This window comes from Colletotrichum abscissum, assembly GCF_030869225.1.
Source record: "Colletotrichum abscissum strain IMI 504890 chromosome Unknown Scaffold_39.1, whole genome shotgun sequence".
In the NCBI taxonomy this organism is placed as follows: domain Eukaryota; kingdom Fungi; phylum Ascomycota; class Sordariomycetes; order Glomerellales; family Glomerellaceae; genus Colletotrichum; species Colletotrichum abscissum.
In genome coordinates this window covers 237,776-261,488 of record NW_026850309.1, presented here as the reverse complement: position 1 = coordinate 261,488, position 23,713 = coordinate 237,776, and the positions used below count along the sequence as shown (strand labels likewise).

General features: G+C 52.0%; 9 protein-coding genes across 9 annotated transcripts; 4 read left to right on the top strand and 5 right to left on the bottom strand.

Moving 5' to 3' along the window:
* Nucleotides 1-644: 644 nt before the first annotated feature.
* Nucleotides 645-1,833, top strand: CABS01_12676 (uncharacterized protein; the record flags this gene model as incomplete). The annotated part of the gene is made up of 4 exons (XM_060546028.1): nucleotides 645-649; nucleotides 718-955; nucleotides 1,332-1,382; nucleotides 1,621-1,833. The coding sequence occupies 4 exons, from the start codon at nucleotides 645-647 to the stop codon at nucleotides 1,831-1,833; spliced, it is 507 nt and encodes a 168-aa protein (XP_060396259.1).
* A 908-nt stretch (nucleotides 1,834-2,741) lies between these two features.
* CABS01_12675 (uncharacterized protein) lies at nucleotides 2,742-3,414 on the bottom strand (the record flags this gene model as incomplete). Its single annotated transcript, XM_060546027.1, has 3 exons — nucleotides 2,742-2,780; nucleotides 2,869-3,002; nucleotides 3,087-3,414. The coding sequence occupies 3 exons, from the start codon at nucleotides 3,412-3,414 to the stop codon at nucleotides 2,742-2,744; spliced, it is 501 nt and encodes a 166-aa protein (XP_060396258.1).
* Nucleotides 3,415-4,461: 1,047 nt separating this feature from the next.
* Nucleotides 4,462-5,984, bottom strand: CABS01_12674 (uncharacterized protein; the record flags this gene model as incomplete). Its single annotated transcript, XM_060546026.1, has 4 exons — nucleotides 4,462-4,892; nucleotides 4,955-5,043; nucleotides 5,104-5,129; nucleotides 5,181-5,984. Coding segments are annotated over 4 exons (1,350 nt in total), but the record flags the coding sequence as incomplete, so codon positions are not given.
* Nucleotides 5,985-7,185: 1,201 nt separating this feature from the next.
* On the bottom strand, nucleotides 7,186-8,129 carry CABS01_12673 (alcohol dehydrogenase GroES-like domain-containing protein; the record flags this gene model as incomplete). Its single annotated transcript, XM_060546025.1, has 3 exons — nucleotides 7,186-7,226; nucleotides 7,283-7,414; nucleotides 7,472-8,129. The coding sequence occupies 3 exons, from the start codon at nucleotides 8,127-8,129 to the stop codon at nucleotides 7,186-7,188; spliced, it is 831 nt and encodes a 276-aa protein (XP_060396256.1).
* A 652-nt stretch (nucleotides 8,130-8,781) lies between these two features.
* CABS01_12672 (D-xylulose reductase A) lies at nucleotides 8,782-9,982 on the bottom strand (the record flags this gene model as incomplete). The annotated part of the gene is made up of 3 exons (XM_060546024.1): nucleotides 8,782-9,018; nucleotides 9,079-9,640; nucleotides 9,699-9,982. Coding segments are annotated over 3 exons (1,083 nt in total), but the record flags the coding sequence as incomplete, so codon positions are not given.
* A 473-nt stretch (nucleotides 9,983-10,455) lies between these two features.
* Nucleotides 10,456-12,461, top strand: CABS01_12671 (short chain dehydrogenase; the record flags this gene model as incomplete). Its single annotated transcript, XM_060546023.1, has 4 exons — nucleotides 10,456-11,130; nucleotides 11,489-11,674; nucleotides 11,735-12,133; nucleotides 12,201-12,461. The coding sequence occupies 4 exons, from the start codon at nucleotides 10,456-10,458 to the stop codon at nucleotides 12,459-12,461; spliced, it is 1,521 nt and encodes a 506-aa protein (XP_060396254.1).
* A 1,371-nt stretch (nucleotides 12,462-13,832) lies between these two features.
* On the top strand, nucleotides 13,833-15,652 carry CABS01_12670 (uncharacterized protein; the record flags this gene model as incomplete). The annotated part of the gene is made up of 5 exons (XM_060546022.1): nucleotides 13,833-13,977; nucleotides 14,058-14,372; nucleotides 14,429-14,482; nucleotides 14,539-14,914; nucleotides 14,977-15,652. The coding sequence occupies 5 exons, from the start codon at nucleotides 13,833-13,835 to the stop codon at nucleotides 15,650-15,652; spliced, it is 1,566 nt and encodes a 521-aa protein (XP_060396253.1).
* Nucleotides 15,653-16,421: 769 nt separating this feature from the next.
* On the top strand, nucleotides 16,422-19,095 carry CABS01_12669 (fungal specific transcription factor domain-containing protein; the record flags this gene model as incomplete). Its single annotated transcript, XM_060546021.1, has 4 exons — nucleotides 16,422-16,642; nucleotides 16,727-18,041; nucleotides 18,097-18,563; nucleotides 18,633-19,095. The coding sequence occupies 4 exons, from the start codon at nucleotides 16,422-16,424 to the stop codon at nucleotides 19,093-19,095; spliced, it is 2,466 nt and encodes an 821-aa protein (XP_060396252.1).
* A 235-nt stretch (nucleotides 19,096-19,330) lies between these two features.
* CABS01_12668 (uncharacterized protein) lies at nucleotides 19,331-20,806 on the bottom strand (the record flags this gene model as incomplete). Its single annotated transcript, XM_060546020.1, has 1 exon — nucleotides 19,331-20,806. The coding sequence occupies one exon, from the start codon at nucleotides 20,804-20,806 to the stop codon at nucleotides 19,331-19,333; it is 1,476 nt and encodes a 491-aa protein (XP_060396251.1).
* Between the last annotated feature and the right edge of the window lie 2,907 nt (nucleotides 20,807-23,713).

Below are 23,713 nucleotides of genomic sequence, written 5' to 3'. Positions count from 1 at the left end.
AGGCGACGAGGATGTTGCCGGTCAGATCTCCGGCGGCCTTTCCAGCTCGTACTCACAAGAGCCGCTGCTCATCGTCCATCTTGACTGTGACATTCGTCCACCTTCGTAGTTTTTCTCGGGCACACCTGTAACTGTGTCACCGCATGGGACCTATCTAATTATCCACTTTGATAATGCAATGGCAGAGTACACGTTATCCTCTCGGATCTTCGGCATGCTGAAAAAGGAAGGAAAATGTGTTGATGAATTACTCATTGCTGGGACGAGATATCACAATCTGGATCACAGCGAAGAACCGCCGAGTCGAGTTGATGTAAGTGAAAATTGACGGAAAAGCAGGAAAAAAGGGGACCGAGAAAAAAGTGAATCAACGGAAAAGACGCTGATACAAAACTCAAATTTCAAAAGCGTTCACCTGCCCCTCAAAAAGCGAGGATAACCACTGTTTGACATCGGATGACTGGTTGATTTAGCTCAAGGATAACCGTGGCTATAGGCAGCACGGTCTTCATGCCGCCCTCGTTCGCTTTCATATTTCGACATACGTTGGACTAGCGAGGCAGCCTATACTTGCCTCAACCGACGCGTTGGGATCAAGAGGCTCCCGCAAGTTTCCGTAATGCAACACACCTACATGCCATTCCATGCAGTAAGTTTTCGTAAACTGCTCTATCATTAGCCAAACCGTCAGACGGAGCTACGCCGCTCGTTCCATAGTGCACCGACGGCGCGCGCGAACGTTGATGGTGGTGGTCGGGACAAGAAATACGCCTCAAGTCTTGTTTGCGCCGGCAGGCTGCTGTCCCGCGTCGCTGGATTGGAACCAAGACTTTTCACCAAGGGCGATCAGCCAGCGCCAAGTGACGTGATGTCTCCCCCGGCTGGGCGTCTGGGCTCTGCCAAGAAGGAACCTGAAGAGCTGGCCAAGTCGGGCCTGGCGGCAGGGTTTACTGAGGTACCTTACCCAACGGCATCCAAAGTTGCGGTCCGGCTGACTGCTCGCGTGTTCTTGGCTCTTCTCACTGTGAGACAGACTGCAGTGATGCACTGCCTGACTACCTACCTACCTAGGCTACGGATGAGTCTGTGTGTGCGTTGACTGCGTTGTTCTCTGTGTGTGCGCGCTATCGTGCTACCCCTGGCTGATATAGGAGTTGGCTCCGCATTCTCCGCGCTTTGGGGTTTGGAGAAGATGAGATGGTCCAGACGAGCAACCATTTCCCCGCAACACACCACTCACTGCAACCCTCCTCAAGGATTTCTAGAAACATTGGCTGCGATATGACTCGTCGACGGCCGATGCTCGCTAGTCTTGCTGACAAACGGATGAGCTCCAGGAGGAAGAGGGGACCAAGAAGATGGAGAATAAGACTGGAGTATCCGTACGGTGACACGGTCTACGCAGAGGTAGCGAAGCCTACTGCGAAGAGGAGGGGGGGAAGATGGAATCCAAGACAAACCACTCGCAAAAGCCCCATCATCGGCCCATGATCCATGTCCAAAAGGCCGTTTGCGCGCGTGGAACCCAACAAAAACACGCAAGATTTCCCCCATCCCCATATCTCAAAGTGCTTGTTTCGTCGCTGGCTAAAGTGCTAACGCAAGCTGCCTTGCGTAAAGAACTGGATACCCGACAGGTTCGCACTCCGCAAGCTCGCAGCTCGCAGCTCGCCGCCGGCCGGTGGATCCCTAATGGACCGTTTCGGGCTTAAGTCGACGGGGCCATCAACTGCCGCTCGGCCATCTTCCGTGAGGGCGAAGACGGAGTGCGCCCGCGCCTCGAAGCCATTTTGGAATCGAGTCATCGCACCCCGGTCTGCTCCGGTTTATTGATACTTAGACGTGAAAAGATGCAGAGCGCCAGAGCCAGAGCCCGAACGGAGACAGGCTAATTCAGCCATTCAGCAGAAGAGCAGACATTAGCCTGCGACAAGGTCTGGCCCATCGGGGTTCGACCGACGATATTCGCCTCTCTCTTTCCTCTCACAGTGACTCTCGATCTCTTTCTCTTTCATCTCCCTCGGCTCGGTGCCCATTTTTTCGTCTCCTCCCCTCATTTTAGCCAAATAAGATGGATCTCGTAGTGACTCTGACCCCGTAGAATAAGCTTATATGTCCGTACTTGGCCAACCAGAGGAACGATAATCTGCGCCGTGATACTTTGATACGCCTAGTGATTCGTGAGCTTTGGGGAAGATCCGGCGACAGCGCCAGGGTATCTCGGCCAGATTCCAAGTTTCCCAACCTCGTCCTAGGGCACGGTCTTGGTATCAACCCCAAGTCCCTTTGATGGATCATGGGCCTCCCTTCAACTCCAAAGACCCCACGGAGAAAGCTTCCTTCAATGGGGATGGTATGGGGAAAATTGGAGTTGGAATATCTAAGCGCTCAACTTACAGCTCGCGTGAGGCCTTGACGCTTCCACACACACCAAAAGAGTAGCAGGCAATGTAGGACAGAGACGCACACCATGTTCTTAAATGGCACATTCTCAATAACAGGGTGCTTCTTGTCAACCTCGACGCGGACGGAGTCCACCCGTCAGGGTCGTCACATGGCGAAGGAAGCGGAGGACGTCCAACAGGCAACTCCCAGCCACCCAGGATCAAGCATGCAACCTACAGGTTTGCGGGGATTTCACGTCTTGGTAAATTAGACCTCATACGATCGTCCCACGCGGCGGCATGCCAACAAGAACTTTTTTTCTCCCTGAATTACACTAAGTATATTGGTCAAATCCTTTACCTGAGAATTTCCATGTTGGTGAAGAACTGGAGATCCTTCGTTCAAACTCAGACCGGCTTCGGAGGGCAGAATAGAGAGCGAGTCCGACTGATCGACGGTTGCAACGCTACTAGCGGCACTTACCAACGGTCCCAGAAACCTGATTTGTATGCTCTCCCCGCGCAGTTTCTTTGTGACCGCTCCCATGGGCCATCGGCCATGTAACAGTCCATCCTTGGCGCCGAAGTCTCGCCCTTTCTCCGCGTTGTGCCATTCCCCTGGGAAATCCGTACAAGATTACTCACCCACGGCCGACGAGACTCACCACTTTACTCATCTTCTGACCAACGACCTCCACATACCCTTGGTGCATGTCGCATAGTGGCTCTCCCCAAAGGCGACAGCCCACTCAGCAGCAAAAGCGTCGTCAAAAATCCTCAGCAGCATCATCTGCTCCGGGTCCATGTCCACGCCGCAAACCTCGCACGGCGCGTTAACGGTTTCCTGGTCCTCGGCGGACAGCGTGACGATGTTCTTACACGAGCCGAAGAAGCACAAGCACTGCCCGCGGGCCGATGAGCAGACTTCGCGGCGTACCACCGCGACATGGGCGCCCTTGCATCCGTCACGCGGGGTATTCCCGCCTACGGCGCCGGTGCAGTTTGCGGAGGCAATCCACTGGATGCACATGACTGGTAGTGGTTATCTTTCTCTTATTTCCCTCGTTAGGGTTATAGCTGCTACTATGTGAGTGAGATCGGAACGTGACAATCAGTTCGTGTGTCGTATCCGAAATTTTGCTTGATGTACTTATTGCAATTGAATTCTGGGTAGGCAGAGGATGTTTGCTAACACTAGCGAACTAAATACCTTTACCACTCGGTGACTCTCGCTAAACAGACTCTATGTTTGTGTGTCAAACAATAGCATTGTCTGTCATTTGAAGACCCAGCCCTTACCTCGATCGCCATATTATTTGTTCTATGAGCGAGTTTGATTCACAACCAATGTCTTTAGGTTTAAGGTCGCAACACACACACATACCCCTGCACAATCAGATTTCAATGTCTTTTTTCTTTGTTTGGTCACGTTCTGTTAAAACAGTCTTTGAGCATCAACATGTCTTTTGTCTTTGAGCATCTGGTGAAAGTCGACGTTCACAAAAGAACGCCAAGAAACCTTGGCAACCGTGGTTCCAAGCCACTTGGCATCGCCAAGATGGGCTCCAGCTAGAGCCTCAACTCCAATGACCCGCATCTACACTTCTCATTCAAACGGTCTGATATTACGTTCCTCTTCCATCTAGAAAACAATATGCCCCAGTGGGATGCTGCAGCGGACACATCCTCCCGCAACCTAATCGAGACATGACATGAACCATCACCCCCGGCCCGCTGCCGCCATCTCATCAACGAAGGTGCCGCATAGCCGGTCCAAAACGTGTCAATCCGTCAACCAACCCGCAGCACCGGAGTAATCCTCCTCCACCACAAAATTCTCCGCAACCTGTCAACATGCTCGCTTCCCCAGACCAGGCAAAGTGCCATGCCACGTTCCTCCTTCCTTCCCCATGGGCCATGACGGGGGTGAGGTAAATGAATCACCCCCTCCGAGTTGAGGAACATGAACCCCCGGTTCCAGAGAACGCACGCCACTTATACCCCTTTGATCCGTGAACTGCGTGCTCGTTTGAGTGTAGCTACCGCGCCGCCCCCAACGTTTCCCCAACGCGACCCTTTACCCCGTGCCGAGTTGCGTTCCCCCAAATTCCAGAAGAACTTCCCTTGCCCTTACCGTCCTCTCGTCGTCGTACCCCGCAAAGACCACCAGCTTCTCCACCGCCAACTTTGCATACTTCTTACTTAACTCCATCTCCCCCATGTTACGGTACACCCCAGCAACTATGCCATAGAACTCGCCCGCCTGCGCCGTCAACTCTTCTTTCACCAGGATATCTTCAAGCTCGTCGATCAGCTCCGCCACCAAAGACGGCGAGCCTGCGATGACTGGGTCCTCGAGCTCCGAGAAGATCTCCGACAGCCGTCTGCGGTAAGCATCTGAGATGGCCAGCACTTCGGGAGAGGAACTACAGAGCACGCAGGTGCAGTTGAAACCCCACTCTTGAAGAGCCTTTTGCCGGTCTTGGTACAGCATGTTTAGCATCGAGTCTGTACGTTCCTGATATTAGTCCTGTTCAAATGGCTGTGCGGGACGGATTCAGGGTTCTTACAACTGATGCTTAGTTCCTCGCCCGGCAAGATGTCTTTGTACGCCACGATTTCTAGTTCCAATGTCCGGGGCGAGAAGCGGGTTATTGCACTAGCTTTTGGTAAGCACTCTATCTTTACCTATGTTGTCTCGAGAAGGTTGCAGGCGTACTTGGGCTTACAAGCATGATTGATTCTCTGATTGGTGTCAGAAAAGCTGGAACAAGATGCTAGAAGCTGATCACCTACCGCGACCTTTGGAAACAGTCCAAGGTGGGCAACGTTATTGAAACTTGCGCCAAATGTGTTTGTTCGGATGATATCTTCCAGAACATGGCCCCCGGTGCTCCTAGAAAGTTCAAACACTCTTTGCTGATCCTCTCTCGGCAGCCGAATGAAGCCCTCCTCTAACACCCACAGAGCCTGCATCCAGCTAATCGGCTCAGATACTTGCGCCAATTGCACAACGACAGGGTGTTCCCTCAAGATGACATCCCCCGCGCGGATGCGGATGTTTGCGACAGCTCCTAAACCTTTACCCGGTATCGTCTCATCATCGAAGGGGAGTGGGTCGGCAGAATCAGGTGAAGGTTGAGTACTCGCCGATTGGGTGTCAAAATCCTCAACGAGACTGACATGACCGGCTGCAACCTCTGGGCTTGTGATTACGAGAAGAACTTTGTTCCCCCGAAAGTCTTCTTTGATGAAAGCGCAGTGTTGTAGTGTCTTGTTTGACTTTGGGCCCACACATACCGGCTCTTGCGTCCATGGGCGCCATTCCGTGACCTTGGCAGCCTTCCCTGAACTATACTTCAATGGGCATTGTTGTTCAAACTCGATGTTGATAAGTGGACTAGGGGTATCAACAATGCGGTTGAAAGGAGTTGACGAAACAATAGTCGTAACCAACAAAAGGCAACTCCAAGGCCAAACTATAAGCGAAGACAAGCCCATCGTAATCGCAACAAAGAGATAACAGATGGAATTCCTAGGAGAAAAGCTATCCTCGAAACGACATGACCTTATAGAAAAGTTTCCTTCAGCCAAGCAATGGGAGCCTCGCCACCACCATTATAGCCGACCAATCGAGATAGTTGCCGCTGCCACCCTCCTTAGCGAAACAAGCGTGGCATTTAGGCTCAACCCGCGATACTACGACCCCTTGTGACGATCTTTTTCTCGGCGCAGGATCTCGCTAGACTGAGATAGCTCCCGCTTTTCTGCATTTCTGTAAGGACCGGAGCGTCAAACGCCGCGATGCCAAGTTCTGCCAAGATGCTTGGTTTTTGGAGAAAGTCGTCGTGTGGCGCGTTCTTTTAGCTGGGCTGGGCAAGACTTATGAGATGGAGGGGAACCCTGCAGCCATGGCGAAATTTGAAGAGCGTCTTGGAGTCAAGTGAGTCTTATTGGGTTCCTTGATGATGATGCCAAGCCCAGGGAGAGGGGGATGATCTGTGGTTATCGGGGGACAAGTTTCGTCAAAAAGGACAGCTAAGATCATAACGAGGTTATATCTAGCCGGTAGTATTCAAGCTCATTTGTTTTGCTTTGAACGTAACATGCTTCAGCATAAGACGAGCAAAAAGATATGATTGCTAGTTCAATCGCTGACGGGAATTGAGCCCGACGTGGCTGGTTACTGTTAGTGAAATGTTCGACGATATTCAGGATAGGCGTCTGGTGCTTACGGGTCGAACCCACAACCTTGAGATTAAGAGTCTCACGCTCTACCGATTGAGCTAGCCGGGCAATTGATGCGGTTGATGAAGATTTATTGGGTAGATTGAAGCTGATGGATTCTAGGTTGTGCGTGAGGTGAGGGCACGATCCACATTCAACACCAAGGGCATCCATCGTGAACCCTCCGGACGACCCGGGCCTCGGCGGGTCGGGGTGTGGGCCCTCTTTCGGGATGGCGTTTCGACTTGTCCAGCCTGGAGCAGGGTAGGGGACGGCTTTACAATGTTCTAATTTAGGATAATAATCTTGTTTTAGCTCTTGCCCCTGTGTCTTTCGTGCTTACAAGAGGATGAGATCACAGGTAGCTTATAGAATTAGGGAGCTCAAGACAGGTACTCGCTCATATGATGACACAGTTGTGGATGTTGTAATCATTCAATCCACATAACATATAACGTGGCGAATGAACAAACGAGATTAAGGCCTCATCCAAGTGGCATACAATTCCGACACGCAGCGTTTTGGTTTTAGTTGATTCTCTTCCCGATTCCTTGAGCTCTAGACTCTATCTTATCTATGGCAACGTGTAACCACCATCAACAACCAGATTTGCGCCTATTTTTATTAGCTGATATGACAAAATAGTGTCCCTTGGAATTGAGGAGAAATACCTGTCATGTAACTGCTCGCACCACTTGCCAAATACACGTAAGATCCTTTCAATTCAGCAGGCTCGCAGAGACGACCGCCCGGAATCATGGAGAACCACTTCTCCCTCCACTCCTCGGGATGCACCGAAAGCACTATCAAAGTCAGATTTTCATCACTCAATAGACTCATGGTATCGAGATTGAACTTACTATCCGTTGCAATAAAACCGGGCGATACGCAGTTCACTCTCGCAAAGTCGACCCACTCGACAGACAACGACTTGGCCAAGTGCACCACCGCCGCCTTACTAGCATTATACGCCGCCTGCTTCTGCGGGACGTTAACCAAGATGGCGGAAACTGAAGCCGTGAAGATTATGCTCCCTCGACCATCACTACCACCTTTCAACTGCCTCTCAAAGACCTTGGCAGCAGCTTGCGCAGTCCAAAAAGCCCCGTGGAAATTGACGTCCAGCATATCACGGAACTTGTCCTCTGGATATTCGATGGCAGGGATGTGGTCCGCGATTCCGGCATTGGCAACGACAACGTCGAGCTTGCCGCCTCCGACTTCCTTTGTCGCAGTCTCAATGACGGATTCCACTTCCGCCCTGTTGCGGACGTTGCATTTGTACGCCTTTACAAGCACACCGTTGCCTGATGCAGATAGTTTGGCAGCCGTGGCGTCGGCTTCTGTGGGGTCGGTGCTTGTGTATGTGATTGCGACCTTGGCACCGGCCTCAGCAAGTCCGCGGGCAACTTCCAGGCCAATACCTCGGGTTCCGCCGGTAACGATGGCTGTCTTGCCGGTCAGGTCAAAATGCGCGATGACGGGCGCTGTCGGGTTTGGGTGGCTTGGAAGAACCATCTTGGATATTCTGTTGCGTCTCAGGAACTAAGAGGCCGTTGGTGGGTGAGGACAAGGATAAGATTGCAATGTGAAGGCCTGGCTGTTGTTTGCTGGCCAGCTGAGAGCTACGTCCAGGAAATTTGTACCGATGAGAATACAATTACGATGGACTCTGAAACCCTTTACGTCCACCGGCGAATTAGGCCGACGGTCGACAGGCTTCCGGAGCGGGAGGGGCCATTTCGGTGCGGGGAAGATGCTGCACTCCGGGTGCCTGTCACCCCCGTCCGCCCATCTAAAGGCGGATAGTAGGGAATCGACTGGGGTTGGTAAATGACGACTGCCCAACTGTTTGCAAGAAGACGGAGTAGCGGATTCTATCCGTATCGCTTGAAGTAGTAAGGCGCATGAGAAATATTGTAAGATAGTATCCAGGACAGATTGGTGGTATTAGTGAGCAGTGGGATATGAGAATTGTTAACTAGCCACCATATGTGCACGTACATCACCGACGTAGGATTTGGGAGATTGTCCAAAAGTATAAGCAGTGACAGATACATGAATGTTTACTTCTTAAAATCCTGAGTCATACCAATCTACCGAAGGCTGTGGAGCGTTTGACATGAATGTTCAATCCATATTTTCGTTGCTAACTCAATACAAGATCGCATCATTTGGGTACACCTTCTATGACTACTTTGAGAGTGTTCTCTTTGGCCTGCCTCACAACCTCGAACGCCTCAAGAGCCTCCTCGAACTTGTAGCGATGCGTGATCAACTTCCTTGGAAGAACCTTTCCACTGGCAACGAGATTCACAGCCTCGGGGTAACATCCTGTTTGATATCGGATCGACCCCTTGATGGTCAAAGCTCGGATACAAGCTGTCGTGATGGGAAATACGATATTCTAGTTTTATGTTAGTAAAGGGTGTTACAATGTTCGGTGGTCAAGTGTGCAAGAACGAACCTCTTTTCCCATGCCAGCTTGAACAAATGTCCCGCCTTTCTTCGCGGCGAACACACCAGCCTGGATACACTGCTCGGCACCCGTACACTCCAGAACGACATCGGCCCCTTCCCCAAGGCCATAATCTCGCACAATCTTCTCCCCAATAGCGCGAGCAGCGTCAACGGGGTCCTCCGGAGCGTCAGGCAGCTTCTTTGAGACGTACACGTCATCGGCAGCAAACTCCCTCGCAAACTGAGCGCGAGACTCGGACACGTCAACGCCGATGACCTTGGTGGCCCCATACGCCTTGGCAACAGCCTGACACAAAACACCAATCGGCCCGCAGCCAAACACAAGAACCGTTTGGCCACCCTTCAGTTTCGCCACTTTGCAAATCTGGACGGCGACTGCAACTGGCTCTACTAAAGCACCGTCCTCGGAAGACATGTGCTCAGGAATCGGGTAAGTGTAATCACTAGCAACAATATAGTACTTCTGCAGCGTGCCATCCCAGGGAGGCGTTGCCGCGAAGATTGTGTCTGCGCATAGGTTGTATGAACCTGAACGGCAGTAATCGCAGCTATGCAAATTGTTAGAAGCCGTTGCTTGCCTGTGTTGATGGTTGGGGAGAAGCTCACTGCCGACACGGAACACCTGGCTCTATCGCTACACGGTCGCCAACTTTGACATTCTTGACCTTGCTTCCGACCTCGACAATTTTCCCTGAGCTTTCATGCCCCAGAACAATGGGCGACTCTAGGATGAAGTCACCGATCCGGCCTCGCTGCCAGTAGTGGACATCGCTCCCGCAGATGCCCGTCTGCTCGATGTGGACTCGGACGTCGTATTCATCGCGAAGTATTGGGACTTTGCGGTTCTCGAATGAGACGTTCTTGACAGAATGAAGAACGAAAGCAGGGTTCTGGGCAGGATATCAGCGAGATCAAGGGAGCAGAGGCAGTTGATAGGGGCATACAATTTCGCACATTCTGGATTGATCCCTTACAAGGGTTAGATATGTGAGACTGAGATAACCTTCAAGATCTGGAACTCTTCAATGATCTTTTAGTGTTCAGTCTGGCAATCACCTTAATGTGTGTGGAGGTGAAGCATGGACTATGGCCGTGACGTCGAGGACGGGGTGGGACCGCCGTGCGGGGCCGGACAGTGAATCGAATTCGGGCGACAGTAGTCCGATGAGCATTAAGCGCCGGGCTAGAGTCAAAAATTCCAGAAGCATTCTGCCTACTTCAGGGAATTCTTTTCACTGAAAGTCTAGATCAATCTCTGGAGTCTACTAATAGAACACACTCTTCTTTAGGGTCGTTGTGTCCGGGAAGTCGACTTTCCCCTGACTTTGCAATATCTACAAACTGTCGTATTACCTACACAAGTATGGAGTCTACATATCATACCCTTGTTCAGCGTATCATCCTCAAATGGGCTGAGAAGAGGCGCACATCATCCGACACCTCCAATGTACATCCCCGCCTCATTATCGCCCTCGCAGGGCCACCGGGGTCCGGAAAGACAACCATCGCCCAGAAAGTCGTCTCCGCCATCAACGCCTCCCAGGAACCCCACCCAAATTCTATTGTGCTATCTGCGGACGGCTTTCATTTACCTCTCGCAGCTCTCCGGGCGCTTCCTAATGCGGCGGAAGCAATTGCTCGCCGCGGGGCCCCTTGGACCTTTGATGGCCAGGCCGTCATCGACCTCGTCCGGCAGCTGCGGGCTTCAGCAGGACTGCGACCCGTTCTTGCACCAACCTTTGACCACAAAGTAAAGGATCCCGTTTCCGATGGGTTCACTGTAGATGCAGATGTTCAGGTTTGCATTGTTGAGGGGAATTATTTGCTCGTGGATGACGAGCCCTGGAACCAGATCGCAGATTTGGTAGATGAACGGTGGCTCGTGAGAGTTGAGCCTACACTGGCACGGAGACGAGTTGCCGCGCGGCATCTCACAGCTGGTATTGAAGAAACAATGGAAAGAGCTCTCTTCCGGGCAGAGAGTAATGACATGGTCAATGGAGAATTCGTTGACAGGCACAGTGAGGGTAGATACGACGTATTGATCGATAGTGTAGAAGAGTTACCTAATTGAGGAGCATCTAAGATCGACTTTTCGCGGATGACAATCCGGACTAGCCTACTAGAGCTGAGGGTGACAGAGATCCGGCTTTGGCTTCTACCCGGGCCCGGGGGACCTTGACGAAAGCGACATTAACTTTTCTGAGCCTGCAGAGTAACTACCTCTTGGGAAACAAAACGGACTGGACGAAAAGGTTGTGATTGGAAACCAGGTATTTGAATGTCTCTCATGAACAGCTTGAGCTGAAGAATTCCTGTCGCCAAAGGTATCAGAATTTCTATTCATCCTATCTTCCGACTAACCTCCTACTCTGTCCCATCTGTCGGCTCGTTAGTCAAGCAACATGGCAACAAATGGTTCCACGAATGGGGCGAGAAAGTCCATCAGAGCCTCCAATCCGCCCATCGAGGATAGTGTCTTCAAACAGTTCCGCCTTGATGGAAGAACGGTCATAATCACTGGTGGAGCAGGCGGAATAGGATCAGAGATCGCCAGGGGCCTCGCTGAAGCCGGTGCCAACGTATTCTGAATCTCATCCCCAGTTCAGTACCTATGTGGCTGACACAGATACCATCTACAGATCGCCATATGGTACAACAGCTCTAAAGCCGCCGTTACCATTGCCGCAACCATTGCGGAAGATTTTGGAGTCAAGACAAAGGCTTATCAAGTCAATGTCACTAACTACCCTGCCGTCGAGGTGGCGGTGGCAGAAGCGGTCAAAGACTTCGGTCGTCTGGATGTCATGATCGCCAACGCCGGAATCCCGTCCAAGGCCGGGGGCCTCGATGACAAGGTCGAGGACTGGGATCGTGTACGTGCAGTCGACTTTGACGGCGCGTACTACTGCATGAGGGCGGCTGGTCTCGTGTTCCGTGAGCAGAAGAGGGGCGTAGGCATCATCACTGCGTCCATGAGTGGTCACGCTGCAAACGTACCGCAAGAACAGAGCTGCTACAATGCCTGCAAGGCAGGAACCGTACGATTATACCATCTTCTTTGAAACACCTGATAAAGGAATTTTGGCTGATACTAAGGACTTGTAGATACACCTAGCGCGGTCTTTGGCTGTCGAGTGGGCCAAGTGGGGAGGACGCATCAATTCGGTGTCTCCTGGTTACATCGATACCGTCATCTCGGGTGATTGTCCGTTCGAGATGAAGGAGGAGTGGTTCAGCTTAACACCACTGCGCAGAGATGCTGATCCGAGGGAGTTGAAAGGCGTTTACCTGTACCTAGCGAGTGATGCTAGTTCCTACACAACTGGGGCTGACTTCATCGTGGATGGTGGGTACACGGCACGGTGATCTGGAATAGCTTGACACATCAAAGTCTGTTCAATTCAAACTTCAACCGTGGCATCTATGAGAGGTTCCTGTCATTCACATCTTGAACTCTGAACGTATAAAGTCATGCAATGAGAAAATAATTCTGCTTGAATTACTTTTGAACTTTGTGATAAAATAGTATCCGCAACCTCACACCACAGTCAGTCTTAAAAATATAAACAGAGACTTATTGATCAAATACTAGATGATGGTAATGTATATTTACAGACCTTACAGGGAGTAATACCAACTCATATCTCAATCTGACTTTACTTCCCTCATATTCGCTTATCAGTAATTCTGAAATAAAGTGAATTAGGGAAAAACCTACAAGTAGAGACGGATGTCCTGACACCATCTCTTACATGGTTCGTTTTCGGCGTCATAGGTTTGTGCTAAGTCAATAGCACAAGTGACTTTTTCACAGAGAAAAGATTGTCTTTTTGATCTTGGACTTGGTGACATTTTCTCCATCTAGCTTTATCAGCCATAGTGTTCTCACACTCTTGACTTCGACATTAAATACTTTTCGGCGGCGCTTGGTTGACGCAATATTTCAATTTCACAGCTAAACTAGATATCACCTCGAGAGCATGGCGGCGTCGATACATCTGAGACTATCAGGCCGAAACCCGACCAACCGATCCTCGATATTTCCCGAAACCTGCTATTCTTGAAGCTGCAAACATCTTGCAACCCGGTTCAACCTCGTCGTCGCGCCATGATCGAAAGATCCCGGCTGGCGGCCCCCATCCACCCTCGCCTAAATCCCCGACCTACGACGGCTGCGCGTTATTACCGGGCAAAGCTACCCGAACTTGGACTTGGCAACAGTGCCACAACTCACCAATAGCGACTGTCACTCCTCGTCGACTAACTCCTTGACATCCCGCTAGTGAAGGGTGACAGTCGTCCGTCGTCCCCGCACTTTACCAACCGCACATCGGACTTCCTCACAATACCACGCAAGAGCATGACTCGCGTGACAGGACGTATGCAGATGCAGCACAGCTTGAGTGATGCTACCCCATGGGCGAATCCCCCCGTATTTTCAACGACCCATTTACCACGTTATGTGGGGTAAACGAGCATGCGGAGGATTGCCGGACGCGGTATTCCCAGGTTCCGGCTGCTTGGGAACTATCTTGTTTGCGTACGAAATGCTCCGCGACAAGTTGATCACCAGCCCCCATGGGCTTCCTTCGTCCAAGTGCATGTATAAAGCTCTTGCGGGTCCCGTTCGCGAACTATCATCAACTTATTGTAACCCTGCCTTATCTTGCCCATACATCGTCCGTCACATCTCCGTGTTAGTCAATGTTGCAAAAGCAACCTCGGAAATAAGCCACCATGAAGGACGAGCAGATTGTCGGCGCCGCCTTGGCTGGAGTTCTTCCCAAGACAGACAGATACTGGTTCCAACAGCCGCATTTGCTCAGGTTGAATCTGCTACTTCTGATCCCTCTACTGTCCTCTTCAGTTGCAGGTTACGATGGTGAGCGCAGAGATAATTCCCAATCCCTCCTCTCTGTGTAATCAACAGCCACTAATACCACATCTTTACGTTGCATGTAGGCTCCTTGATGAACGGCCTTCAATCCCTTCAACAGTGGCGAGAATACTTTGGACATCCGGCCGGCGTAAGGCTGGGAGTTGTGAACGCAGCGCAATCTATTGGTTCTGTTCTAGCCCTGCCTATTGTGGGATATCTGGCGGATCGCTTCGGCAGGAAGCCCGTTCTCCTGTCTGGCATCATTCTCATCATCATCGCCACGATAATCCAGTCCACCTCGATCAACCTACCGATGTTCATCATCTCGCGGCTAGTTGTCGGCTTCGGTGGCATGTTTGTCGTTCATCCGAGTCCCATGCTCATTGCTGAATTAGCTTGTAAGCACCCGGAACAAGATGAGATGAAAGACTTTTCACTGACGGACGACGAAAAGACCCGACACACCGTGGAAAATACACATCAGCTTATTGGACTATGTATTATCTTGGTACGTGAAGCCCCCAGTTTTAGATGACTTCCGGAAACTGATCCAAAACTGGACAGGTGCGATCTTGGCTTCCTGGACAACTTTCGGTTGCCAAGATTACCAAAGCGAGTGGGCATGGCGGGTTCCCTCCATTCTTCAAGCCGGCTTCCCACTGGTGCAGCTATGCTTCTATGCCTGGGTTCCAGAGTCACCCAGATGGCTGGTAGCACGAGAAAGAACTACAGAAGCAGCTGCAATTCTCGCAAAGTATCATTCAGGGATCCATGCCCCATCTGAAGGCCATACTCCTCTTGTCCGCCGTGAAGTGGCTGAAATCGTCCAGACAATCCAGAAAGAAAAGTCTGCAGAGACGACGGGCTGGGTGGCGTTGATATCCACGCCTGGCAATCGCAAGAGGACGCTAATTGCAGTTTGTGTGGGAGCGTTTGCCCAGTAAGTGCTTTCCTGTGGGTTATTTGGAAGACTGAGTATTTTGCTGATGTGTTGATCTCCAGGTGGAATGGGATTGGCGTAGTCTCGTACTATCTCACACTTGTTCTCAACACCGTCGGTATCACGGACACCTTTACACAAACCTTGATCAACGGTCTTCTTCAGATCTTCAATTTCGCTGCCGCTTTAAGCGCTGCCTTCCTCGTCGACCGGCTTGGCCGTCGAACTCTATTCCTTTGGTCAGGGGCAGGCATGCTGGTGAGCTACATTGTCTGGACAGCGTGCTCAGCTGTCAACACAGATACCGGGTCCAAATCCGCTGGAATTGTTGTCGTCGTCTGCCTCTTCACCTTTTACTTCCATTACGACATCGCTTACACCCCACTTCTGATGGGATATCCGACCGAGATTTTTCCCTACTCTCTGCGTTCCAAAGGCATCGCGGTTGAGCTATTCGCAATCTACGGGTCACTGATCATCGCGGCATTCATAAATCCCATCGGTCTAGAGAACATTGGGTGGCGTTATTACATTGTCTTCTGTTGCTTTTTGGTAGTATTCTTTGTCGTTACGTGGGTATTGTTCCCGGAGACCAAGGGGTACAGCCTGGAAGAGATTGCGGTGATTTTCGACGGGCCCCAGGCTGTGGAAAACTTTGAAGATGCTTCAGAGTCGAAGGAAGAGAAAATACTTGCCAAAGGCGGAATTCACGATATCGTACATAAGGAGGAGGCATAGTCTAATTTCATCTTTCATGTATATGCGTCTTTGGGGCGCGGATAGCTCTAGGGAATGATCTAGCGAGAGATACCGCAACATTATGAGGTAAATTTAATTTCAAGAGTGAATAGTTCGATACTCATTGGATTAAGGCAAAGGAACATCTGCCAATTTGATTGGAGGTGCCATCCATGAGATAGATCTCAAAACTATTTTACAATCACACCAGCGAGCTGTTATCAACTTTGCTTGTTTGCTCCGGCCTCGGGGAGGGATTTGGTCCCCTCCACAATTGAGGTCTACTTTAGTCTCTTGTGTCGACTGAGTGCAGACGAGACACATAAACCACACATTCCATGAATCAGTCCAAACGGCAGTTCTCTCAGCCATTCTCAAGAGCCGACTAACACCGGACGGAGCTCGGCCGTGCAAGGATTGCATCCCCCTGATCGCGATCAGATGGTGTTGTGGATCACCACAGCGCAAGCGTGCGGAGAAAAAAGGGCGGGGTTTCACTGGGAGTTCGTTGCGGTTGGAGGCCAACCTCACCTCACCCCATGTGTGCCAGACCAACACTTTATCGATTGTTCGCCTGTTCCTGCATGTCATGTCATGACGTCTTCAGATACGGACTACACTCGCCCTTAGTCTTCTCAGCCGGCCCCTGTTGCATCGTCAAGGACGGTTACCGCTCCCCGGCTCGAATCGCGATCTGAATGCAGAGACTAAGCACTCCAGAAAGCCCGTGGAGAGAGTCGTGACCAGCTTCAAGCCTGCCTAGAGGAAGATGTCGTCCTCAGGTGCGACGGGTGACAATGAGCCGGCACCTCCTCAGCCGAGCAACCTTGACTCCCTCAGCATGGCCTTCCCGTCGGCTGATCAAGCATGCAAGGAGTGCCGGAGGCGGAAAGCCAAGTGCAACCGGGCGATTCCGACATGCAACTTGTGCGTAAAGTACCGCCGGCACTGCCTGTACGAGAAACACGCCCGCACCCCGTTGACAAGGAAGTATGTAGAACTAATTCGCTATCCCTAGTGCATAAACGTCGAGCGCAAATGGGCCTCTTACGCTGACATAACGCCCTTCTGCAGACACCTCACGGAAGTAGAAGAGAGGTTGGAGCGGGCCGAGGCAATCATAACACAGATGAGAGCGCTGATGCCGGCTCAGCTAAGATCGGGATCCGTGCTACCCAGTCCAAGGAACCTAGAAACACCGGCGCCGAGGAATGATGAAGAGGACTTTGACTTTTCAAAGCTTGACACCCCGGCGCCGTTGGAGGCGGCCCCCCTTCCGGCTCCTCTCCCGGCCCTCTCGGCCCAAGGGCCCGACGCGCTCCCGCAATGCGAAGCTGTCCATCTTGAGCCGTCACAGCCATTCCAACCATCATCACTACCCCAGAATCATGTCCCGTCCTCAGTCCTACCAACCTCCAACATGAGATCCGAACCCCTGCGCGCTTCGAGAATTGCTCAATATAAACCTCACAATGACACATCGCACAGAGACCTCAACCTCCTCGAGGCTCATCCCACAGACGACTTCGAATGGGACGAGCAAGAAACCTTAACAAACTACTCGGCGTCTCCCGAGGCCATCTTAGAAGCCGACTTGAACGGCGAAGTAATCGCAGATCCCATCGCAGACGGCATGGCCTCGCTCGCCGTCAGCGAAAGGGAATCAGGCTACCTCGGCGTCGCCTCCGGCGCAGCCCTCCTCCGTCTCCTGGAACCATCAACACCGAGACGAAGAACCCAATCCTCCTCCTCACGACCAAGTATAGGCGCAGGGCCCCAGCAGCAGCAACATATCACCAACCACTTACAAAACCCACTCATCACGCAACAGCCGGATCCCAACAGACACATCACAGACGCAATGATAGACGCCTACTTCCGCCTCTACCACGTAAGCTACCCCATCATCCACGAAGCCACCTTCAGAGCGCAGTACGCCGGCGTCATCCCCCGCCCCAGCGGCGACTGCTGGCTCGTCCTGGCCTACACCGTCGCCGCCATCGGCGTCTACACCACGGCCGCGAACCTCGACAACTTCGACACCTCGCTCTTTGCGCAGGCCCGTTCGATCCTGTCCTTCAACTTCCTCGAGGTGGGCAACCTGACGCTCGTCCAGGCGCTCACCCTCATCTCCAACTACCAGCAGAAGCGGGACAAGCCCAACTCCGGGTACAACTACCTCGGCCTGGCCGTGCGCATGGCCATGGGGCTCGGTCTGCACAAGGAATTCCAGGGGTGGAATATCTCGCCTTTGAATATGGAGATTCGACGGCGGGTGTGGTGGTCGTTGTGTGTGTTCGATGTCGGGGCGACCATCACGTTCAGCAGGCCGTCCGTCTGGCCGTACGAAGGCGTCGAGGTCTCGTTGCCATTGAACGTCGACGACAAGGTCGCTTTCCCTACTGGCTTGGATTTGCTTTGGCTGTCGCTAACCTCCCTCGTAGTCATTAACCGCCATCTCAAAATCATACCCCCCCGAAACAGACGGCATAACCCCCTACACAGCCGTCCGAACCCAAGCAAGCTTCCACATCGCCACAACGCCCATCTACACAAGGGTAATCTCAAAGCCCCTACCCTCCCCAGACGAGATGCTGCGACTAGACGAAGACCTACTTGATCCATGGCTGGCAAGCGTTCCGTCGTACTTCTCCTCCACCAGCCGCGTGCCGCCAAAGTACGCTCTCGCCCACGCCGTCATGAACTGGCGGTACAGAAACCTCCGCATCATAATGTACCGCCCCTTCGTCATCCGTCGGGCCCTACAAGCCCGCGATAGACGATCAGATGACTCGCCAGACAACGTCCGCGCTTTCGAAAAGTGTCTGGCCGAGGCCAAGGCAACCATCACCAGCATCAGCGAGTTCTGGCAACGGAACGAGCACAACCGTCTCGGTGCCTGGTATGCCTTGTAAGTACCAACATCCGCACCAGTCTCCTTCTGGACTTCCTCAATTTACTCACTCTCCCCAACCTCTAGATACTTCTTGTTCCAAGCGGCCCTGATACCCTGCATCTGTCTCCGCAACGACCCAGCATCACCCAACGCCAGAGACTGGCAGGAACAAATCACGACCACAACACGGTGCATAGCCGCCCTCGCCCCCGTAAACTCCAGCTCATCTCGATGCTACCAAGTCATCATTGACCTCTGTGGCAGGTTTCTGGATAGCAATGATATTGCGCTGCCCGTAGCCCCCTCCGCGACGGCTCGGGCAGATTCCACAACTTCTCCTAGATATGAGGTCAATGCAGCACAACCTTCGGCTCCTGAGCCCATAGATGAAAGCCCTCAGACCCAGATTAACAGCGTTTTCTCTATGATGTGGCCTAATGTGCCTCCCTTAGAAGCGGCTGACGTCGTCATGGGCGACGACGCGTGGATGGAGTTCCTTAAGGGAGGGACAAGTGGCGATGGTGATGGGATGTGGTTCGGGAGCTAGCTAGTCTGGCTACCTCTTTCAGAAAGCGGATTTCAGCAGGAAGACTTGCAAGCAAATAATCTGATGCGAGGAGATTCCATCATTAATGTTGCGCTCTGTCTTCTACATGCCTTTACTCAGGAATCTTCCTTTCAAAGCTATGATTATCCTCAGTTCCTTCGTCGACATCAAGCCAGCTCTCATGACATGTCGTGAATCTTCCCCGAAAATCGTCCGCATCAGCAGATTGTGTCGTTCATATGACAGAGGACTTCTTTCCCTCGATATCGATGTTCTCGTCCGAGGTTGCATCCCTTGCAACAATTCTCATAGCCCACTGGACCTCATCCCAAGTTGTCTCCCTGATCGACAAGAGCGTTGCTGAGCGACCAATTGCAGCCTTCTTGTCTTCTGATACCTTGCAAAGACATCGACACAACTTGTTCTTTCCTTCGGATCCTAAGAATACCTTGCTCTGATCATCCACAGGCCCACCGCTCTTCCAGCCCCTGAATACGCCGCTGAGAAATGGCTGCCGATCGGTAAAAAGATCTCGCAGCTGTACATGTTGTACTCTGGCAACGTTCTCCCGGTTGGAGTAGACGACCCGCGCGAAAAGCTCAAAGATAACGTCCTGCTTCTCCCGGCTACATTTAGCTTGCGTATTGAGGAGCTCTCCAACTCTGAAACAAGTGCGCATCATGATCGTCGAAGAGAGTCCAACGACCACAGAGCGGTCTCTCATTTTGTCGGGGAAAGGGGGTCTGACTAAGGGTGCCGGGCTCGAATGCTCTTTCAGTGATTCCTTGGTGCCTCTAATGCTCATTTCAGCCTCATGATCCGGAGAAGCGCCAGCCGCAGTTGCCGCGCATTTTATCACAAGCTCCCAGTCGACATCATCATCAAGAAGATCAGGTTCAGTCAGACCAGTCTTTAAAGCTTCGCTCGTGTTCATATCAGGCTCGGAGAACTGCAATTTGGAGTCGAAGCTTGAAGCTGATCTCGAATCGCAGTCCATCTTCCGTATGACGCTTGGCGGAGGGAAACCAGGAGGCTCGTTCCCGGTATCTTCTAAAAGCTGAACCATCTCTTCTTCGTCAAAGCCTTCGAGACCATAGTCATCTTCGACAGTTTCTTCACTCTTTGACGAAGATTGGGCAAGGCGATCGACGTTGAGCTCAGGAAATGGCTTACCGAAATCTTCATCTACATTAGACAAGGTCTCAGATACGGCATCGTGGTATTCACCAGGTAGTTTCTCCATCGGGACAAAACCTTCGCCCCCAACGCTGTCCAGATCTACGTAATCCGTCCAAAAATCTGACAGATCGGGCTCTGCCACAAAAACATGCGTGGTAGTTTGCAACGACGAGATCGGCGGTGTCTCGGGTATCTCGACAACGTCATCAGCTGGGCTTGCCGGGATCTGTGGAGACTGCGGGAGGTCTACGGGAGGGTACTGCTGCCTTGAAGTTGCGATAAGATTCGCTGGAAAGCCGGGCTCGAATGACATCTGAGGCAGGCCCTCATGATCGAAGATGTTCGGTCCCACGCAGGCATCGACAGCTAACCGCTTCAACGGAGAAGAAATTGCAAAAGATGAGCTCGGCGTCAGGGGTCGTTTTGGAACGTTGGTGGGCTCGAAAGCACTGGCGACATTTCGCATCGTGGACGTCGAGTCTGCGGTATGTGGTACTTCGAAGGTGTCAGTCTTTGCTAGGTAAGAAGACATGAGGAAATGCTATCAGACTACTTCTTCCGTGATTTACAAACGTCTTCAGCCTTGAGCTACGATGACATACAGAGAGCGGAAGTCTAGCCAGTCGACGTTCTGGCGGCTCGATAGTAAGTGACAGTGCTATGAGGGAGAAGAGCACGATGAAAGGGCAGAGGGGAAGGTTTCAAGTAGGCAATGGAAGTTCATGGAAATGTGTATTGCTTCTTGGACGGAAGGCGGGTTCCTTCCTTTCCGAAAGGTACCTCATCCGGTACTTACCTTACCCTAGGTAGGTACCTAAGACCTTGGGTTCAGGCAGTGGCTGCGATGCAGGGCAGGAGCGAGTGCCGTTGACCAGGTGAAGGAGTTGGTGACGGGAAGGAGCAAGACCATCTGCGCCTCCCATTTGTTATCTTTTCCTCTTTCCTCGAAACTAATGGAAGGCAGCAAGAGGAAAGAACTGAGACATGGTCAAATCTACGTGCAGTTCCTGGGGCAATGTGTCCTTCCGGGAATAATCCAGAACCATGGCATTTGCAACTGAAAACACCACCATACATAGCCAGGCAGTGCTCCTTGTCACTTCACGATGCCTTCACTGTGCTACCTGATCAGATGAGGGAATTATCTGATCGCGTCTTGGACTCGCCTATACGAAGACACCAATCTTCTGAAAAGCCGTCACCATATGCACCGACTCTCAATCATTAGCCTCGCCGTCCTTGTCGTTGTCATCAACAGCCACAGAAGACCGGTAGTCTCGTCCTTCCACAATGACGAGCATCTTGCTCATCTGCCAAACAGCTCTCGCTTGGCAGATGATCCCCGATGGCCGATGAATGCAACAGGATCCAGATCCAACTACCATAAGTTGTATGTTGGCCGATGCCTATTGAACTGAACCGCTGACACCTGCTTTACCCCTAACAGTCTACTCAATTGTTCTTCGCCAACTCAGGAACACAAACCGTTGTTCACTTGAACATGTGCAGCTGGTCCAAATTATCTGGTGAGTTTTCGACATGTGCAGCTACAGCCACTGATGTCGATGCCGCCGCTGGCACGGCAACACTGAGACACGGACAAGACAACGACGTTGAAGGGTCTCCTCCTCCACCGGGCTAACGACACACCCCGAAAACCCTCTTTTAATGAAGACTGGCAATAGTATGATATGGACTACCATATCACGTATACATCACAAGATATCCTGCCGAGGATAGACTGTGGCCCCTCACCGAGGGGAGAGCGCGCGCCGAGGCGAGTCACGAAGCTATTCGCAACCCGTGGCTCGGTCCGCGCAGCGGAGGCACGGGTCGGAAGTGACATCAACCCGCATTCCCGAGCAAGTCAGGAGCTCTAGCCGTTCAAGAGCAACAAGACAGAGATCGCCGCTGCCATGAGGTCGATTATCTCGATTTTGTCAATCAGGTACGATGCCGCCGCCTCGGTTTCGATGAGAGTGCTCCCAAAGGGTCCCAAACAGACTACGTCAGAACGAGCATGTGCCCCATTTGGAAAGCGAACCCTCATGAAAGCCGTATGGGTCTCGCGCGCTATCGGGTTGGCGGCCTGTCTCAGCGCCACGAACCTGTCTCTCTGTTCAAGACTGAGACCAAGCAGCCGCGGCGCTGGGGGATAAACAACAGTGGGAAAGGGGGTAGAAAGATGCCTCGGCGGCTCGGACGTTTGCAAGCAATGGGAGAACGTTTAGCGGATGGCGGGTAGGCCGTCGGCGGTGATGTCAGTCCTTCAGTCAGGTGAGAGCGCAAAGGAGCGAAGCGTTCTGTGTGGTTGGCGCGTTTGAAAGTTAGCTCCCGCGGAAGTTGGGCCATGTGGTTCCGGGAAGCGCTGCGCTGGCGTCCAAGGTGTCAAGGGCTAATCAGTGCGAGCAAGCGTACAAGCGGAGGGGTGTGTGGGTGGGTGGTGTTGAAGGATGCCCGTGTAGGAGGGTTCAAAGTGTAGAAACCGAAGGCCGCACGGGTAGAGGATCGATTAGCCATTGCTGAAAATAACAATTGACTATCATCCGGTGTTTTCAAATAATGTCATTAAAATAATAATTAAGATAACAATCAAAATAACAATTAGATAGTATTGTCGAAAGCCATGATCTGGCGAGAGACATGGCGAGGCTACGTCTGCTCCCCAAGGTTCAATGCCGCACATGTCTGCCGGCTTATTAGTCACCTCAGGCACGGGATGAGATGACACATGCTGGCGCTTCTTCATCTATGGCTTGCCATGTGAGTGAGGCGCTCACTGAACATCCAAACGATGCGATACCGCAACGTCCGGGGCTTCTCATTGCACGCCCAACCCGTATTTTTGACCACTGGCAGACTCTCAATCCCTCCCGGATCTGACGGAGCGGGGGATCAGCCACTCCCCCGTTACTTCGCATGGGGGGCTGGTGCAGTGCGACTCGAGGCGGTGCATCCTCCAAGGTCCCAAAATCGAGGTTACGAGATATGCAATGGAACCGTCCCTCGTCGTGAGCCCAGGCAGAAATCAGCTGCAGTCATCGATTGGTTGTATTTGGGGGTCAAGGTACTCGTTGGGAGGGCAAAGCAGCTACCTTTGGAATCAGACACCCGACTCGACTTGCCGTATTTTGACTTTTGAAACTATACCTTTGGTTGCCTTTCTGATGTTGAGTCACGTCCTGCGAGTAAACGTTCAGCAAAGGCTCTTTTTGGGAATTCTCGGGGGTGACCTTAGATACGGGTTTCAACCAGTCAATCAAGGCCTTGATGAACACATGGACTGTCTTGCATGAGGTGCCATCAACAAGTGTCAATCCGTCATCCTGGTAGCGATGAGCCTGGAGAGACAGGGCAGAAACCCGGTTGCCTTTTGTTTATTCTCCTTTTTATTATTTCGTTTTTCTCGGAACTTATGGGGAATTTAGCGCTGCGATGG